This window comes from Ambystoma mexicanum, chromosome 3p (assembly GCF_040938575.1).
Source record: "Ambystoma mexicanum isolate Mex_15411 chromosome 3p, UKY_AmexF1_1, whole genome shotgun sequence".
NCBI lineage: Eukaryota > Metazoa > Chordata > Amphibia > Caudata > Ambystomatidae > Ambystoma > Ambystoma mexicanum.
The window spans coordinates 675,235,022-675,254,519 of record NC_090925.1 but is presented as its reverse complement, the minus strand read 5'-3'; the positions used below and the strand labels follow the sequence as shown (position 1 = coordinate 675,254,519).

Below are 19,498 nucleotides of genomic sequence, written 5' to 3'. Positions count from 1 at the left end.
CCTTAGCTTGTTAGTTGTTCACTGTGCATAATTGTGGTTTAAGTGTTTGTAGAGTGCACATGATTTTACTTGCTTTATGTGTCTGTATACAAACCTGTGCGCATGCATGTCTGTGCAGGGGTTGCACATTTGAACACTTGTCTATGGCACTGAGATAACCATTTTTTCCTGTTCCCCATGCGTATATAGGCAAGGACAGACACATTTTTGACTCACCCTAACACAAGCAGCTAGCTTGCGTGCTTAGTGTTAAGAAAAATATCACAACCCAACACCTGAGAATTCTTACATGGCTGTATTCCCCTCTGTGTATCTCGAGGTCACCAATGTAGGCGCATTGAAGATCAGGTATGGAAAGGCACAATAATTACAATCACACAAATAAAATATTAATTTCATTCAATATAAATTAGTTACACAGAAAAGCTCAGTCAGATTGCAGATGGGCCCTGAAGCCTTTGGTTTAAAAAATAACCAGATGATTGAACGAAAAGGATCATACATATATTTTTCGCCCACCCCTTCCCAACTTCTAGAAAAATCTATACAATGGGGCATGTGGATGAGGTGGATTTACAAGCAAGCAACTCTGCCCCCACAGTGTCTCAATGAGGCATGAGACATCACAGCAGAATAAGTAGGACAACACTATCCAATCGTGTTTAACTAAACTGGAGATCACAGGTCTTGTGGTGTGTTATTCGGTCATTATATTTACATGATAGACCACTCTAGCAACTTTCAGAACAACTCTTAAATACACTTTTTTAAACTGTACAATAAGCATGCAATCAGCCTTACAGTCCTCGGCTTGGGCAGTAGAGACTCTGGTTGCTGATATCATTGGTCCTCCCGTTGAGTGCATGTGTTTTTTTGGTCCCCGGACCAGCAGGTTGGACAAAACTGTATCCTTTTTTATTCTTTACAAATCTTTTTTTTTTGGTTGCCAAACAGGCAAATGTTTTGGAATGTGTAGAAATGAAAACAATCGGTACTGCTTCCAGGCTCTTTCTTTTGAGGCTCTGCTTCCATGGGAAATCCAAGTTTACAAAAATGTGTCATTCTCCCCCATTGCTTCAAATGTTCTTTCCAGTGGGGTACATGTGATCTGGACCTTAGCTTTGTCCTGATCCAACCGTGTTCATTGTTCATTGTGCAACAACCTAAGGGAGTTTCGCACCTTTTGGCAGCTGGATTTCAGATAGTGTTGGTCAGCAGAGCTGGCAGAAAGTAAAAGTACCCAAATGGATGGGCAGTGGAACGGGAAAGTAGCATTCGTGTGTCTTTAGACAGTTGACTCTATTTCACACACAGCTTGATTTGAAGTTTTGCAGGGAATATGCTGTTGTGTTGGGAATGGCTTGTCCCCTACAACGGATCTGAGCAATGTACAACTGTACACAAACTCCAAAACAGCATTATTAAAAAAAGAAAAGGGCGAGTCCAATTACTTAGGACACTCATCTTGTGCCCTCAGACGGGGTCTTTTGACCAATGACTGCCTGGCTCCAAGCATTCCTGCTCCTCCTGGTGGTAGTGGGTGTAAGCGAGGCTCTGGGCAGGTGTTGCCTGCATTTAAAAAACGTTGCCCCTGTGTAAAAACCTTAAGAACAGTTCTAAAGGAGGAATGTGTCAAGTGTGAATGTTTAAGTAATCAATAGTGGAGTCCCCAGTGCCCACTTCCGGTTTCTGACATGCACGGTGGTGTATGATTTGCACTAGTTAGTGACAACCCGAATTCACCTCTCCAACTGGCTGCGCGTGAGCATTTAATACTTTTTTTTTGTTATGTTTGCATTTTCAATATTTCAATAAAAAGATTTTAAGAAAACATTGGAATAATGAGTTCCCATATAATTACCCCTTAGCCTACCCAGTGGACTTCAATAATGGAACTCGACTCCAATCCGGACCCAGGCAGCTGCTCTGGGACTGCACAGTGTCCCTTGCAAGTGCACACTTCCTTTCCTTGATACTGTCACAGCAGGCGCTGAAGAGTGGCGCGTGCGAAGGCCTGTGGCACATCCTGTTCTAGGTAACTTTGCTGCCCATAGTGCAGAGTCTGGACTTGGGATTTATACACGGTCCGACAAGACCTGCACCGAGGCCAAGGGGCGAGTGATTCACATGTCTACCTCAACAACGTCGAGATTAAGAAAACAATGACATGAACAAAAAGAAAGTCATCTTATTGAGCAGTCGCATCTCCACGGACAGCCCCAGCCAGGCCTCAGGTTCCTGGGAAGCCGACGCACAGAGACCAAATGCAAACTTTAGAGGTGGGATTGAAACCCGGGAGGTTTTCGGACCATTAACAATACTGAAGAAGGAAAGGATGAGACACATGTGAATGTCATCCCTTTGAGAGATTACATGCCCTGATTTGATAAAGGCACGTGACGTGCCGAAACACGTGTCATCCAAAAGAGGCTCTCCTTCGGGAGTTATGAGAAATGTGTAACTATATAGAGCAAAATATATATTTTTTTAATCATTCTTGTGGAGCAGTTCTTGTGTGGAAGCAACAACCTTGTATACTGACAATGGAGGTGGGGAAGTGGTTCCTCAGGCTTCTTTCAGACACAAGCGAAACGGGATACACTCGAAAGTGAGACTGGTCGCAGGGCCGAAGAAGTTGATACCCAAAAAAAACCCATGTAACTTTTTTGTCCTCCTCATTTTAGCCCCAATCACAGGAGGTAACCATGTGAGTTTAACATTACTAAATTTACAGAAGAACTAAAGTGGCTATAGTTATGCGATCAACACCCCAAGGTACGGTGTGTAGCAGGACAGCACTCGCTGGCACCGCCCTACCTCCATCATTACTTTCCACACATTAAAAGGATGTTCATTCTAGTTCAGACCATTAACTGCTACTCAAGGGGGAGTTGCTCCATGTAATGCTGCTGCCCTTGCAGTGCAGACCACATAAAGAATGCGTTGAACACGATGTCTTTGTGATTTTAAGTACCTCGCCCAGCCACGGACCCATTCCATCCACTTTGGGACTTCTCACTGGGAATCACTTCGCATGAATGAGAGTAATGTTGAGACTTGGGGGGGGGGGGTCGCTTAAGGCATTTCAACAAATTGGCCTGACCTGCAGACAGCTCAGAGGGTGCTGAACCACAAAGAGCGAAAGTCTTTTGCAAACATACAATAGACAAAGGTGGAGTGATACAAATGCAGGATTAACACAAGCGCAGGTTTACGCACTCTAACTTAATCTTTCTGCATGGCATTGTGGCCGTGGGTGTATGTGGAGACCAGCATAATACTAGTTTAGGGAAATATAAGCTTTAGGGAACTTACTTTTAAATTCCTTGACTAGACAGCACTTGTCTCTCTGTATCCTCCCTCTTCAGCAACTGTATACATTTTGTCATCAACTCATGTTGGCAGAATTCTTCACAAGTCACTCCTGTAGGTCCTCAAGTAGGTGTACATCGCAGCACTGTGTGAGACCCTGCCCCGACTGCTTAGGTAGTATTTCCCCGTAACTAATTAACTAAAGATTCATCAACTTGGGCTGTTCTCATACCAAGATGAAGTCACATTATTTCTGCCGAATACTCCTCTTGGAATCAAGGTACTGCCATCTTATTATTGCTGTGTCTTGAAGAAGGTCTTGTCTAACCGACCCTCCCAAGTGCAATTGGGCCCTTTCCTCTCCGCCACCTCACTCTCTACTTGCGGCGTCCCTCAGGGCTCTATCCTATCGCCGTGGCTTTTCAATATCTGCCTTGCCCCTCTGGCCCACTTGATCGTCACCTTCTCTACTCATTTCCAGTGTTATTCTGATGACACTCAGCTCTCCTTTCACCTTCCCTCCTCTGCCACCTCTTCCTCCTCCCTCATACTTGACTGCCTGACTGCTATTCAGGTTTGATGCTCTGCTAATGATCTCTGCCTTAATCCCAGTAAAACCAAGACCCTTTTCATCGGGACACCTGCTCCCTGTTTACCTCCACCTCTCTAGCTGCCCTCCCTTCACCATCTTGTGAGGCAAAAAACCTTGGGGCCACCTTCATCTCCTCCATCTCCTTCTCCCCTCACATCACAGACCTTGCCAAGAAGTCCAACTTTGGACTCCAACTCCTCAGAGGAATTCTCCCTTTCTCACCTTTCTCCAGAAGCTCAATGTCTCCAGAGCTCTGGTCCTTTCTAGGCTGGACTACTGCAACAGCCTCTTCCTCAATCTGCCTCTTTACTCCCTTCGCCTTCTTCAACTAATCCAGAATAGGACTGCACAATTTATCATTGGCCTCAAGCCTAGGGGGTAAACAGAAAGGAGTCCCTTACTTCTAGACTCTAGGAACAGTAATTGTATTATCTGAAAAGTCGAAGTCTGGAACAATAGATTAACAATACATTTGAATTAATGACTCGTAAGTGAAAATTAATTGTTTTTATTAATTTAAAAAAATGTAATGGAAGATACAAAAAATAGCACAATGCAATTATTCATTCAAGAATTCAATTAATTCAATCCATACAAAACAATCAATCTATCCATGTTATGTGATGGGAGAAGGAGATGGAGGAGATGAAGGTGATCCCAAGAATGATTTTGTCAACGTCGAAACCGGTTGGTGATTTCTTTTGGAGTAGCAGGAAGTCAACATTAGGAAAATTGAGCTACTTCAGTCGTCTCCTGTCTACATTTCAAATTATTAAATTTTCACAATATTTGTCTTTGGCTTAATTGTTGTTTTATTCACAATTTGCCTCTATGCCGTTTCTGTACACACTTTTATTGAGTGTATAGCTGAACTGTGTACATGGATAGATTGAATGTTACACATGGGTTGAATTAATTGAATTCTTGAATAAATAATTACATTGTGCTATTGTTTGATAATAAAAACAATTGATTTTCACTTACGGGTTAATAATTTAAATGTATTGTTAATCTATTGCTCCGGACTTCAGCTCAAGCCCAGGGACCACATCTCTCCAGCCCTACAATCTCTCCACTGGCTCTCGGTGGCTGCAAGGATCAAATTCAAGACCCTCTGCATCATCCACAAGGCTTTCTGGGGCCTGGGACCATGCTACATCCAACTTACTCTCCCTAAAAACCTCCTTTCTAGAGTCCTTCGGTTCTCTAGCTCCAACTCTCTGTAGATCAGATGTGTCTCCAAGCAGAGAGTGGGGGCGTAGATCTCTTTCGTTGGGAAGAGCCTCCCTCTGGAACAGCCTTTCTGCCCCTCTCAGACTTGAGTTGGATCTCCTTAAATTCCAGAAACTTCTGAAGACCTTCCTTTTCTGCTATTCCTTCCCTTGCTAATGTCCCCCTGCCGCTGCAACTGGTGCATGGTACCTTATGTGCCTTGCAGCGGCCAGGCCCTCCTCATCCAGTTAACATCAGCACTCCTTAACCAGCACTTGCCCTCGGACACCCTTCCCTGACTAACCTAATCTGGTCCACCCCGCCCTCATACTAGCTGACCCTTACCTCTGGTTTCGCATGGCACTTGCCTACCTGGGCTCCCCTCAGCTGTTGCCCAGCAGCTGGGGCCCCTGCCTTCCTGTACTCTTCCCCTTCCCCCTTTCTCTTATCCCAGCCCTTCCACCCTGATCTACCTCCTCCCCCGTGCCCTTATTGTCACTGCACTTGCATGGTCCGTATCTCATAAGGCCTAGTAGGACCATTTATTGTTTTTTTCTCCTCTGCTCACCCCCCGTCCCTCTTGTCTTGTGGTGCCTTGAAACACTTGTGTATAGGCACCTTACACATGTCCAATAAATAAAATAAATACACAGCGTCCAACTTCCAGAGCCAGAATAGTTGATGGAGAAGGATCATGGAAATTGTAGTCAAAATGATTTGGAGAGCCATAGGTTGCATGCTCCTGCCTTAGTGGAAGGCATACATGCTATAGTTTTAAAATGTCCACAGTCCCACCTAGATAGTTCTTGATTGGTTATAATCCTATTACCCCTTTAAAGTGTCGATGCATTCATGGCATCCATTTGTTTTCTCTTGGAATATGGAAGCAAAATCGGTGTACTCCTCAGTGAAAATGTGCATTGACGCGTCTACTTGGAGTGCCTTGATTCTGAGTGGAAAACCCCTGGAATAGGGCCGGAGAGATGTGTCCATCCTGTGGTACACTAAAGTGGATGGTTATACCGGTATCCTTACTCGCCAAATAAAAAGCTGGGTTTGGCATTGGTGGGCCACAACAGACTAGAAGCCCCGAGGTGAGACCAGAACCAGAGACTGCGAGGGAAGCAGGCTCTGCAGGCTGAGACCCCTCAAGCTTTGTAGAGACCATCGCAGTGTCTCTATGGGATCCACGTTATAACTTCGAAAAAATACTGCGAGTCACAAAACATCGATTTTGTTTATGAATTTCAACACTGTTCATCGAAATAAAACACGGTGGGGGACACCCCACACGCCTCCCCACAGCCCTCCACCTTAATTATTACCCCAACCCAACCCGAATTCGATGTTTTCTGACTCTTCGATACTTTGGCATTCTCTGTCATTCCATCCAGAGTTTTTTACACCGTAGGAGAATTCATGGATTTTGTTATTCTTTTATGACATTTTGCTGCAAATGTATGCAGGGGGGCACAGTCCCTCTCTCCATGCCCCCTTCACCTTTTTTATTATCCTAAACACCCCCCGCCCATACATTTGCGGCAAAACTCGGTGAAAAAAATGCTGTGAATTCTCCTTGGATGGAAAATCCACTGATGGAACCACCTTGTCCCACGCCAGAGATCTGTCTGGACTGTGCCAGAGACACAGGCAGCTTCACTCCAAAGGGAAGAACATGCTAACCTCACATGTCAGCTCTGCAGCAAATCCCCCAATGACTGCCACACCTTGTGCTGTGAATAAAACAAACTTTTGTAAAATACAAAATATATATCTAAAATGGGCGGGGTCCTGCTTTCTCTATTTTCTCTTCAGCCAACCATAATGTACTTTGACACTACTTGTTGTAGCATGTGGGGGCGGGAGCGGGGGTGCTGGCGGTGTACAAAAAAAGAAAACCAACACTCTATACACGTTGCCTGAAAGAAGCAAACACCGCTTCTGGGAGTGGACGTGAGCCATTCCTGGTGCTTCGGGGCACGGTGGATGGTGTCTGCATTTGTTGAGCAGAGTTTGCACTGTTGGCAGCAGCTGCTGTGCTGATGGTAAGGTAGCTCCTTCAGAACATTCTTCTGTCGGGTACACAGGTGGTGGGCAGAAATCCTTGGAGCGCTTAGTCACAGAAAGGTCAACTTTAGAAGTCATTTTGGGGTTTTCTCACTGTCCCAGGGACCCCAGGGATTGGTTATGGTGTCCCTGTGTGTAGCAGATGAACCAATGGCGTGCAAGGCTCGGTGGCCTGCATTACTTTTTGAACATATCCTGCAGGGGTCCAGGCAGGTACTTGAGCACAGTGTCGAGGATGCTCTCCTCCTCTTCATCGTCTTCATCGCCGCAGCCGGCCGGGATGGCTTTCTTGGGGCGCGTGAGACTGCCTTCACAGGCCTGCTCCATGGCGGCCTTCTCCTCCGCTTCCTTCTCTTCCTTCTTCTTCAGACCGTACTGCAGTCAGGGAGAGAGGAGAACAACGTAAGGGCAATGGGACATGCTGTGTGCTGCATAGAGCGATGCTGCTGCATTGCAGCCATGCCTTACGCCTTTGATTGCTCGCTATGCGCTTGCAAAGAGTTAGCTATGCACTTAATTTAGAACAGAATGGAAACAATCCAGAAACTGCATGGAGAGAAACAGGCATTGACCATACAATGACACGTCGAAACCAGTATGCTTCCGCTGTCACTGGCTGGAGCTAACTATGCATGGACAGAGGAAGTATACAGAGGTTACTATGTGATGGAACTGAGCATGCCTGGCCAAAGTACTGCATACATCTCACTATGCACTGACCTAGTAATTGCTTAGAGGCTACCAAACACTCAACCTGGAACTGCATGAAAGTAGATTGGAATTGCATGACACTAACCATCCCTGCCTGAAGCACCATTTCCCTCATCATGCAAATACATGAAGCAGGTAACATGTCTCTATACCGAAATATTTTATATTGGATGAACATATCTCGAATATTTCATATGGAAAAATGTTATAGTGAATGCACTTTTATATGTATTTATTTATTGGGGGGATTCGCCCAAACCCCGTTTCCCACCCCTCAAAACCAACCAAACCGTTTCCCGAAAATATGTAACCCTTTACCCGACACCTAAATGAAGTCACTATAAAAAATGTTCAATGTAAAATATTCGATATATGTTCAATCTTTATAAAAGATTTGATATAAACACTGTATGCCCATGAAGCAGCCTATGTACAGCGCGGGTTACCTATGCAGTCAAGATAGAACCATACTGACCTACCCATGCACTGGCCATACAATATAATGGAGCTAAGAGGCGTAGACTATGGATCAGCACAGAGCAATTCACTTCACCCAATATTATTGGGGAGCACACTTCGCAGAGGTCGGGGTACTGCGTCGCTCTTGCCATGACCGGACACAGGAACTGTGTGGCACTGAATGTGCAGTGAGCCGGGTCATGCACAGATTGACCCCAGCACTGAACGTGGATGTGCAGGACACACCTCAAGCACTGGCTCTGAAACTGCTTCAAAGACTTACCCTGGGACTACCTGGAGCTGAACAAGGACTCGCCGCAGACATGCATGGACCTCAACATGCACCACATAAGGAATTGCTTGGAGTTGACTCAGCATGGAGTGACCATGGAAAGGCCTGAAGCTAACCCAAGATCCTGTAAAGTGGGCGTGTCCTATCACTGGTGCTGAGCAACCATTGGGCCAAACTAAGACAATCACTGCACCCCAAAAGGCAGGGAAGCTTTCAAGCAAATGGGGGATTCTTGATCAGCTTTCCAACATGGAGAAGGCTGGCATTAAAGTGCATAATGATGGAAGCCTGGAAGGGAAAGAATTGCCCCTAGCCCATATGTGTTGTATATGGGGACTGGTCAGCAAGCGCAGAGATTTAGAGAAGAGCCGGTGATTAGTCATTTAGGGGGCTGGTTCCCGAGCTAGGAGAGTGGAGTGCACTCTATGCAGTGCGTTATGGACCATGCAAATGCTTTAAGAAGAATGTATGTCCGAGCAGGCAGGCAGCGTAGTTGGGTGAATGCAGGTAAGTTGCAAGCAAGTTAAGTAAAAACCAATTCGCATTCACTTTCCTGAAAATTCTATTGTAAATAAAATTGGTGTTGCTGGAGGGATTTGGCTGAAATATATTTTCTGGAAACAATGTATGGTATGTAGACCTTCAGACTGGAAAATTTGGGGGAATTGGCTAAAATGTTTAACTGTTACTAAGAAAATTGTAAAACGCTGTTTTTGGCCTACTCCCATTCCTTTTCCCTAGAAAGAAAGATGCAGCATCCATTGAACACATGTAGCCAGGACCATCTGAAGCACTTTTGGGGCCCTGGGCATGGACATCTTTGGGGCCCCCTCGACCAAACCAAAGGAATTAAGTGATCAAGAATATCTGCCCCGCCCCCAACCCCCGCCGCAATCACATCCCATAAATTGATATGCTGCCTCACAGCATTAAAAATAAGCATGTTTACTCCCTTTAAGTCCCGTTACCCTCTTCATTCTTTCTCTAATGAGAATGATAAACAAGTACCATTTGAAGGCCAACATTATCAGTCTACGAAGAGGTTACTTCTGTTCTAGCATAGATACAGGAGACATTTTATCAATAGCATCCAGGAAGGTATGCAGTCTGTAGTATTAATGCAGGACTGTATGTAAAAGGTACATGTAACCCAGAATGGACAGAGAACTCACATTTGCTGCCTCACAGAACGCAAACGTGGTGAAGCATGGATAGAGGAGACCAATTGGGAGGAAGGACAAAGCTACACATACCATTGCATGGATAGTGGATGCTGATTAGAAGCTACCAGGAAGGTGTCTGTATCCAGACAAATTGAGATCATAAGTGAGACATGGTTTTCAAATAGCGTTGCCATTAGAGATCAAAAGAATAAGTGCCTGTGGTGTGCAATATATAAATGCTCACTCTTATAGTGGATGGAAGATCATAACCTGAGAAGGAAATCTCTCTGAAGGGCTGGCAATTTTGAAAGGTTTGGGGACTGGCAATTCTAAGAGGCTAGGCAATACAAGATTAAATTAGATGCCCAGCATTACACACACTGGTTAAGGGGTGAATCTGGGATTTGTGCCAACTCTGCAATTTCTGTATTTGAACACTTTCTTTACCAGTTCTTACCATGAACTAAAATAATCTCATTTCATAAACCTGACTAGGAAAGTACACCAATCACATTACCAAACATGACAATTTTTAAAAACAAAAGATTATAGAAGGGTGTAATACAGATTGATTCTAGCTTCAATCTTTCTATCATCAAGATAAGTATATAAGTACTAGCATGCCAATCAGTGTGATTTAACAGATTTAATCTGGGTTTGTCTTTTGTATTTCAAAGCTTTACATACTTCAAAAACACTGGCTTGTGAAATTGTCATTTATAAACATGCAGAAAATTTTTTGACTTTTACAAAAATGTAAAGCGTATTTTGTGTCAAATGAACAGAATTTAAAATATGCTTGACCGAGTCCTGCACCATCTGGTCCGCTCCCTTCTGTCTACCACCCCTTCCACTCAAATGGCCTACATAAGAAGAAAGATCAAGTAATGGGCTAACCAATGCCACCAGCATGCGATAAGGCAAACGTCACAGAAGGCAGTACAGTAATGTAAGAGATATTAGATGATTTGACCAGGATCGCTGTACTGTCTGCTAGCAAAGCCAGGATACAAGCATGAATGCTTTGGTTCCAAATGTGGATACTTATTCATCTCTTGTACTAACAGTTTATGCTCATCGTTGGAGGTGATTGCCTAGGTTTTACAACACCCCATCTGAACAAACCACTGTCTAGACTTTCACCATAAGGATGACATGTTCGTTTTTATTGCAACCCCTACCTGGTGCAGATACATTGCTGCTAATAGCACCTGTTGTGCTGCAAGACCAAGTACATAGGCAGGTTTAGAAACTTCAGACATAGGAAAGGTTCAGCCAGCCTCAGAGGAATGTGCTATTCTAATCTTGCATAGGAAAACATATCTCTGCTATGAGTGCTTAACAGACTGAGCTAACTTCTGAACCATTGTGACACTCAATTTACCAATATGCATTTCAAATGTGGCTATTGCACATGATCAACATAATTCCCACAGGAAGGAAAGAAAGCTACAATAGTTGTGCCGCAGGAACACACAATCTATATATACCGCAGTGAACACAGAAAGTATTACATGTTGAATTGATCACGGCAGAATGTACTTGCCAAAACAGACAGGCAATCAGTTTAGAGCCTCAGCACCTGCCATCAAATATCATGATGTGTGCTATTTAAGTCTGGTGAACAAAGAAATCTTACTTATTTAGATCAGGCAGCCTTGTGCGGCCCCCTACAAGGTGGGGGCCCTGGGCAACTGCCCTCCCATAAAAACATCTCTGCATGTAGCGATAAAGCCACTGGGCGGATGTGCACCAAATCAGAAACAACATGGACATAAAGTACATAGATGTAGCTTTTATGGTTTGGGCAAAAACTGTGCAGTATTTTTTTTTTAATTGGTGGAGAACGAGGTGCCTCCAGTTCCAAAACCTTTTATATATCTTCCACGGTGCGTTGTAGTACTGAAGATTTTCAGAAATGAAAAGCTTACATTTATTTCCTCGATGCAAGTCATTCCTACGGTAATACCAAGGCAAGCTGAAAATGAGAAGTGCTCAAAATAATACTTGGAAGAGAGAAAGGGGTGTTTTGGAACTGATTCCACCCCTTTGGTTTGGATTGGACTTCTTGCAGTGGTGACCTTATGCTGTTGTGTTATGCTTTACAGACACTGCTTCATTGCGTGATGTCTGCTTTGTGGACTCTAAACTGTGTGTAAAGACACCACAACAAGCCCTCTGCTTGGGCCCTTGGAATCCACATAGGCGTTGGTAATCTTCCAATGGTAGCATCTGGTTGGGATATATTGTATCTCCCGTCATTGCTCTTACTGCTGTAATGGGAACTGTCTGACTTGGTCTGCCCCGCCTAGGCCTTTTCTCAATTCTGGGCAGTCCGTTTAGTTCAGACCACCAGCCGGTGAGTAGGAAGGCTGTAAGGCAATTCCGGTGGACATTACACACCATCCTGACAAAACCACCCCCTTAAGGAAGGCTGGAGGAGGGGTTGCGAGGACACGTGACCTTCAAACGAGTCCTACAATTTTGTGGTGTTGGGGGGCTGTAAGGAAAGACAGCTCTCAAACAAGGCTTACAGTTTTGTGAAGTTTCTGAATGGAAACTTTTGCCGAATTCAGTGGTGCCACTTTCTTTGCCGATTTATTTTTGCCACAATCAAGTATGTGGTAAGTTGGGGTAAGGTATATAATAGGAGTTGGGGGCCGTAACAGAGAGGTGAGGGGGGCTCCCAGGGGTGTAAAGGAGAGGTTCAGGGGGGTGTTCCCCACACTTTGTGGTAAACAAAATCAGCAAAATTGGCAAAGATAAATTTGGCGAAGTTGCCATTCGGGAAATAAACTTGGCAAACATTCACAGAACTGATGGGGAAGGGCATGCAAGGACATGAAGCCCCAAAATGTGTACAATTGTGTGCATTTGGGGGGAGGTGGTGCATGAAGGCTTGCGGTAAAGTGACACATCTGACCTATGTTGTGAGCACAGTGATGATAACCATGTACTTTAGAGTGACTATGCTGGCTTATATTGTGGGCACAGCGATTGTGGAAACGTATGCGACCGTGATTATGCTGACTTGTATTGTGTGCAAATAAATCACCAAAGAATGGAGAGACCTGCCACTTCGATGTGCGGCTGTGTGTTGGGGAAATGGCGGCTGTAGAAGCAAACAGGCCCCAAATGAGGCCTACCGTTTAGTGAATCTGAGAAGAGTGCTTGGGGCAAGGGTAGGCAGCCCCTTAAAGGTGTGTCATACAGATATAACGCTCGCTTACATGGTGGGCTTGTGCATTATGAAATTGTGAGGCGGGGGAATGAGAGATGCCAGAGCTTGTAATGGAGGATGAATTTCTTTGCCAGCCAACCCAAGGCCGAGCAACTGCATCCAAACTCTCATTCCTAGCCAGCACCGAACTTTCCATGGCTTGAGTGGGATGCCTGTGTTGGCATCTGCACGGATTGTGCTACTTCATTGTGTGGCACCAGGGCAGGTGGGAAAGCCAAAGCATTGGCAGTGACTCCACATATTATGTTGACACAATGCATGATACACTGGTAGGCCGCGGCTGTCAGAAACATGGGCCATACATTCACAGAGGGGCTGACTTCCATGGTAAAGATGGTTCGTTCTATAAAGATGCACCCCACATTATATCCTGAATTGGGTTCAGAACATGATGCATTGTTGTTTCACACATAGGTTAGGTGGCTATCCAGAGGAAGGCCCTACATCACATTTAGGTGCTGAAAGGTCAAGTGTGACACTTTCTCCTGGGCTGAGAAAACACAAAAGTTGAGCATGTGTGTGATCCCTGTTGGCTTAGGCTTTTAGCTTTCTTGCTGTCATCTTTCACAATCCAAAGTCCCCAAATCTCTCTTTGAAAGGAGGCACATCGTGCACTGTGTTTGCTGTGAATGCAGAAATGTCAGCTTTCAGGAGAAGGTGGTGCTTTGGAGGGGGAAGTCTGGTGTTGGTATGGCTGATGCATTCCCTTTCCTAGCAGGAGACAGAATATCCCACTCAGGCATTGCTGAACTGATCACAGATCACTTGACTTCTATGAGAACCAGCATTCCACGAGAAGATGCTAACCTCAATGACTGTGTGATCCAGCCTTTTCTAGGGCAGGCAGGGGCTTCTCTCCCAACAGTCCTTCAGGGGTCAGTGACGGAGCTTCAGAGGAACGACATCTGGGAACGCAATCTCTAAATCTGGTTTGGGGGGATGTTGGCTCAATGTGTCACCAGTTTTCTGTTTCCCCAGCTTTGTCAAGGAGTGCAGGTAATATAGTGTCACCTTCAGATCCTCCTATGTGTGTGAGTTTGGATTCTCAGCAAGTGCAGCCCCAACAGGAAGTATCATTCAACGATGAAGGTGGTAGAAACCCTGGAGTTTGGCTGTTACAAAAGTCAAAAGAAATGATGACAGGTTGACCACAGAAAGACAGGCCCACCCTTCACATTACTTGTGAAAGGTGACCTGCCAAAAATATCCATGGGATAGTCGTGTAGTCTAGTCAGTTGCTCAAAGTATAACCACACAACTTCCCATGTATGCCACCATTTATTGCAGGGCCGCTGTCTTGCTTCAATTTTTTATAGACACCAAAACATTTGACACTTTATTAGGGCAATTCTCCTGATTTCTCCCCAAAAGACCTGCTCGTTCCACTCTCAGTTTAACAAAGCTTGTTCTTATCTAATTGGGAGAAACCTCCTTTTAAAGCATTTATATAGTATTTACTCCCGAGCCACACCCTATTTTGGGTCATCATTAAGCACTGCACACAGTGACCGATGAAAATTGAGTAGCATTTAGAATCCACATGTTTTGGGGGGTCAACCCCTGTGAAATGTTTCTAATGGGGGGCAGACCACTGGTCTAATCTGTCCTCTTTTCTCATATTTCGCTCCCCTCTCTGGAGTGTCCTGAGTCTTCTGCTCAAATGCCCGACCCCGCTGCTGCCCCATTGGATAGTCTTCCATTGGCCCTCATTCCTTTGTTATATACTTCATTTCTTCCCGAGTGACTTCCCGCCACATCTCTTCCCTCACCTTTCCTTTTAGCATGAGACATCTCTTGACTCTTCTCTCCCCTCTATTTGCTGTCTGTCTCGTGTCTTCCTTTTCTCTGTAAACGTCCTGAGTCGTGCTGTCTACTCGCCTTTCTCTCTATCTGAATTTCAACTCCCTCTTGTCTGGACCGCCAACAAGCTTCCGTCCTGTTTTCTCATCTGCGCGCTGCTAATTTCCTCACGTCTTCTCCTCATTCCCAGCTTTTCCTGCTACTTATTCTGTTGAACCTGTCTGAGGCTTTCGACACGGTGGTGGCTCATTCAATAGACGCCCTTCTCGTGGTGCCCCTGGCTCTTCCCTCTCCTGGTCCTTTTTCTATCTCTCTAATTGCTCATGCGTTGTCACTAAGGCCGTGGCTACTCTTGTCCGCTCCCACAGCACTTTGGGGGTACCACACTGTTCAGTCCTTGCCCCTTTACTATTATCTCTCTACACCATTCCCCCCTCTTCTTTTATTCTTTCTGTGGGCCCCGACTGTCACTTTTATGCTAATGATTCTCGGCTATCTCTCTTTTCGTGCCTGTCACTCTGTTCTCTCTGCCAGTCTTTCTGGCACCAGGTTATGGATGCTCGCCCCAGCCTTTCATCATAGCTGTTCTTTCATGCCCCACTTCCCTTCCCACTACCCGCTATATTTATTTTTCTCCAGACTCTCTTTCTCTCCCGTCTTCTGCTTGGAATCTCAGCATCTTCACTGACCTCTCTTGTTCCTTTTCCGAGCGCACGCCTTCTGACGCTCGCACTTGTCCAGCTTTGGCATATGAATAAAATCCACCCTTTTCTTACCGAGTCTGCTACTGAAACTCTGATTCTGCCCCTGGTGTCTCGCAGACGAGGAACTGTTCCTCACACATCGTGGGCCTTCCTGCTGAGGCCCGCTCCCCTCTCCATAATGTGTGTAACTTTTTCTTTCATCTTCTCTGCTTGCTTCCTGTTTGCTCTCCATTTCTCCCTCTCTTACTTCTCTCTGTTGGCTTTATCTCCACCTCCATTCCCCGACGCTGCCTTCAGTTTCCCTTCCGCATCGCACCGCCTTAATTTCCGTTTTTGCTTCTAGCCATACCTTTATTTTTCCCTTTCTTTTCCTATTGGCTGTTCCACATCTCGCTCCCGCTCAGTCCCACTTTTGCTCATTTTCTATGCACGGCCATTAACTCTTGGTTTCCCTTCTCTGCCCTCCCCCCCTTTCCCCTTACTGCTCTCCTAGGACAACTCCTCTTTTTGGCTGCTCCCCAACATTTAATGGTACCCTATGTCGATCGGTTTTGCCGGGACTGTCACGGAATTGGTTGATCTGTCCCCCTTTCTCAAGGTTATATTCCGATTGGAAACTGCAGTGAGTCCTGGTTTTTTGTAGTAGGTCTTCATAGCTGGCAGGCAGGAATGCACAATCTCGTGCAGGAGAAATGCTGCATTTTACAACTTAAGATAGTGTTAGTTTGTGATGAATTAATTATAATATGTGTTTATTTGAACAGTAACACTTAAACCCCCCTTCAGCTCCAAACACTACTGAAGTGTAGTACCTTGACAGCCACTTTCAAGAGTTAGTCCTACTTTTATGTTAGTTGCCCTGTCCCAGTTTTTTACTTTTAAAATCTGGTCACCCTACCATTCAGTGACAAAAATGATGATGCTATATAGTTTGTTTACTTTTCCTACAGAGCACGTTTGAGAAAGGGCTCTCCGATTTCAAATAGGTAAATGCATTTTTAAAAAAGCTGAACCACAGAAAATAATGTAGGCACTGTACATCAAAAGAAAAACCTATGGGAAAAAAAAAAACATCAGGTTGTAACTGAGACTGAAACTAGCCTCACGGGGCCTAACCTAGAATTCCCCAGTGGAATTGCCTGGGAACTGCACAATGCCTAAGGACTCACCCGACAGATAGCAGATAGTTCACCCAATCCTGCACAAGACAGCATCTTCTTACACAACTACTGCCCAATAGTTACATCATGGACCCTTATCACAAAATCATGGACAATTCCAAATGTGACAGGTCCCCCTGTCATAGAACAGAACACTGCCACATGTCCTCCTTTGTGTTTCAGTTTTGGGGGACTTATGCGATTTGAGACAGCTGGGTTGGGTGTAAAAAAAGACTGCTCTTACCAATGACAGATTCTATTACAACCTTTAGCATCAATATTCACTTTTTCATTAAATATCACACAATAAAAAGCAAAAAAAAGCCTGGCTTTCTATCATCCTCAAAAGAGGATAAGAGGATATTGCAGCAACCCCATAAAATGGCAGTTTCTGATTTGAAAAGAAGGGAGGGTTATTGAGGGTAATCTCTGAGCAGGCCTGATTCATCTTGGCTTTGTCTGGCCTGCCGGGGCGCGCGGCGGCTCTCAGCGCGAGGCCCCGCGCACAGCGCGCGGGCTCTGAGATTAGAGATGGCACTTTCAGATCAATAAGCAAATGCTGGTGGGCCTTGGAGGTCTGGGCTGCGATACCTCGGTTATTACAGATCTCTGATAGTGGCCTGCCTCTTCTCTGCCATTACCATATTTCATACAGGTATTATATTTTTATTTTTATAGAGGCTCGACGCCTAAGTGCTTCACAGGTTTAAACAAAAGTTACAATAAATGAATATGTCTAAGAAACAAAACCAACAGATCAATGAAAAAAGAGGGTCAGTTTTAAGGCAGGTTTCAAAAAAGGGGGGAAAGAAGGTAAAGTGTGTAAAAAAGAGAGGGAGAGAGTTCCAATGCTTGCAGGGAAGCCAGGTGAAAGAGCAGAAACGAGCTGGGGGGGTCGCGTAACTGGTAACAGTGTAGGTTTAGTGCAATAGTAGAGATATAGTGCCATGGTCAACAGGAGTGGACATGGAAGCGGTGCATTGCCTTATGGGCCTGCAACCTTAAGTGCCCTTTCCTTGTGAGAAAGGGAGAAATGCCCAGGCATAAGTGGACATTTTGGGGGTTCCGAAAAGGATGGCAAAAAGTTAACAGCATGTCAGGCTAGTGCCTCAGGTTAAGGTCTCCTAGTAGTTCATCTGACATTTCGAATTAGAGAGGTGCTCACAACCTCAAAAGGGAGTTAGGGTCTCCTTCAAGCCCTCACAGAGCTGATGATATCAGGTACCACCTGTGGTGTGAACATCTGGCAGGTCTACGGTTGTTTTTTTTTTCTCCCGGGGACAAACACATATACTGAGACTTTCAGGGTCTTTGTTCTCTCCCAGTAAGACTATCAGAACATTAGTGACATTTATCTGTGGATGGGAGGAAGGTCCTGCACTGTCCAGACCAGATGTTTAATTGGGTTTGGTGCATTAACAATGTTTATTGCATCTTTAGAAATGTGCCTAGGACAGGTTATGAAAGTAATTGTTCAACCCAACGTGTATGTTAGTAAGATTCAGTGGTTGTTAGGCTGTGCTTGCCAGCGCCTCGCTATATTTCTAATGTGTCTGCTTTGTTTGTGTGCTACTGATCGTTATTGAGTAGTACTGCTTATCTCTGGGGAATGCTAACAAACTAGGCCTTATAGTGAAGAATGTGTAAGAAGTTTATCCTTTATCAGCGCAACTCATAAATAATCCATGTCATGCAGTTTATATATTCTTCAAATTTATGTTCAAATTCTGTAACATTATCTCACAAATTGCAGCGGGTAAGTAACTTTTGTGACTTTAACATCCTGGCATGTTGGTTTGGTGTGCCGCCAACTCTTATGGCCAAAACGTTTCACCCGTTGGGCTTTTTCAAGGTGGTTTGTAAATAATAAATCTTCAAGGTTACAGGTTAGGAGAGTCAAAACGGTTGGAGGATCAGTAGTTACATACATTGATACACGTTAGTCAATTAAATACATTAAACGGAAAATGGGTTCATTAATTGGTCAGTTCACAACCATACAAATTAGGAAGAATAATACAAACAATAATAAATAAGACAGACAGACAAATAATGAGAAAATCATAGATCACGTTAGTATTTTTTGGGCTGTTTTTATATCTGCGGATCCTTTGTAAGACATTAGGACTCCTTTGTCTACATTGTCAAAATGGATTGTTATAGGGCAATGCGAACAGGTCTGCATACTTAGCAGGCAGAGGGTGAATCGGGTCAAATTCGCTGATGTGTGGTTGTTGGTGACTATTTCACTGTGGGGTGTGATATCAGGGTCAAGTGTACTGCATCAACAACGTGATTATTTTATGTCATGAAGGTATATTGGTGCCTACATGTTCCTTGGCATCTTCAGTCGGATTGTGCGTAGGAAGTGATTAGAATATATGTGTTGCAGAAATATCTTCTAGACCTTCTTTGGTTAGAGCTCATGTATTCTTGACGTTTCCATCCTTGTTGTTTTAAGTCTAGTTAAGATTTCACACGCTGTTAGAAATACACTTTGCCGTTACTATATGTATTGCACATAGGTTTACTGGTAGAAGTGCTTGATGCGATTAAAGATTTAAAGTCACCTTGTACATTTCAAGATTTGCATGTTCTTGTATTCTTCTGTGCTATCATTGTTGATATCCTGCAGTGCTCAGCTTCGATGCTATATTTGTTTGGAAATAATTAAGGATGACCTTAGTCTGTAGTACTTAAAGCAGAACGTTCTTTTGCATATCCCTGATGTTCTAACTGGACTGGTCAGCATGCAATGCTAGTGTTAAAGAATACAATTATTCCT

At 44.5% G+C, this 19,498-nt stretch overlaps 1 protein-coding gene across 3 annotated transcripts in view; it reads right to left on the bottom strand.

Moving 5' to 3' along the window:
- Positions 1–280: 280 nt before the first annotated feature.
- Positions 281–19,498, bottom strand: part of CPLX2 (complexin 2) — a 1,259,387-nt gene continuing 1,240,169 nt past the window's right edge. For all 3 annotated transcript variants that reach the window (XM_069651446.1, XM_069651444.1, XM_069651445.1), the window contains one exon: positions 281–7,558. In XM_069651446.1, the coding sequence (XP_069507547.1) occupies positions 7,361–7,558 (198 nt within the window). In that variant the 3' untranslated portion in view covers positions 281–7,360. The remainder of the gene's footprint in view (positions 7,559–19,498) is intronic.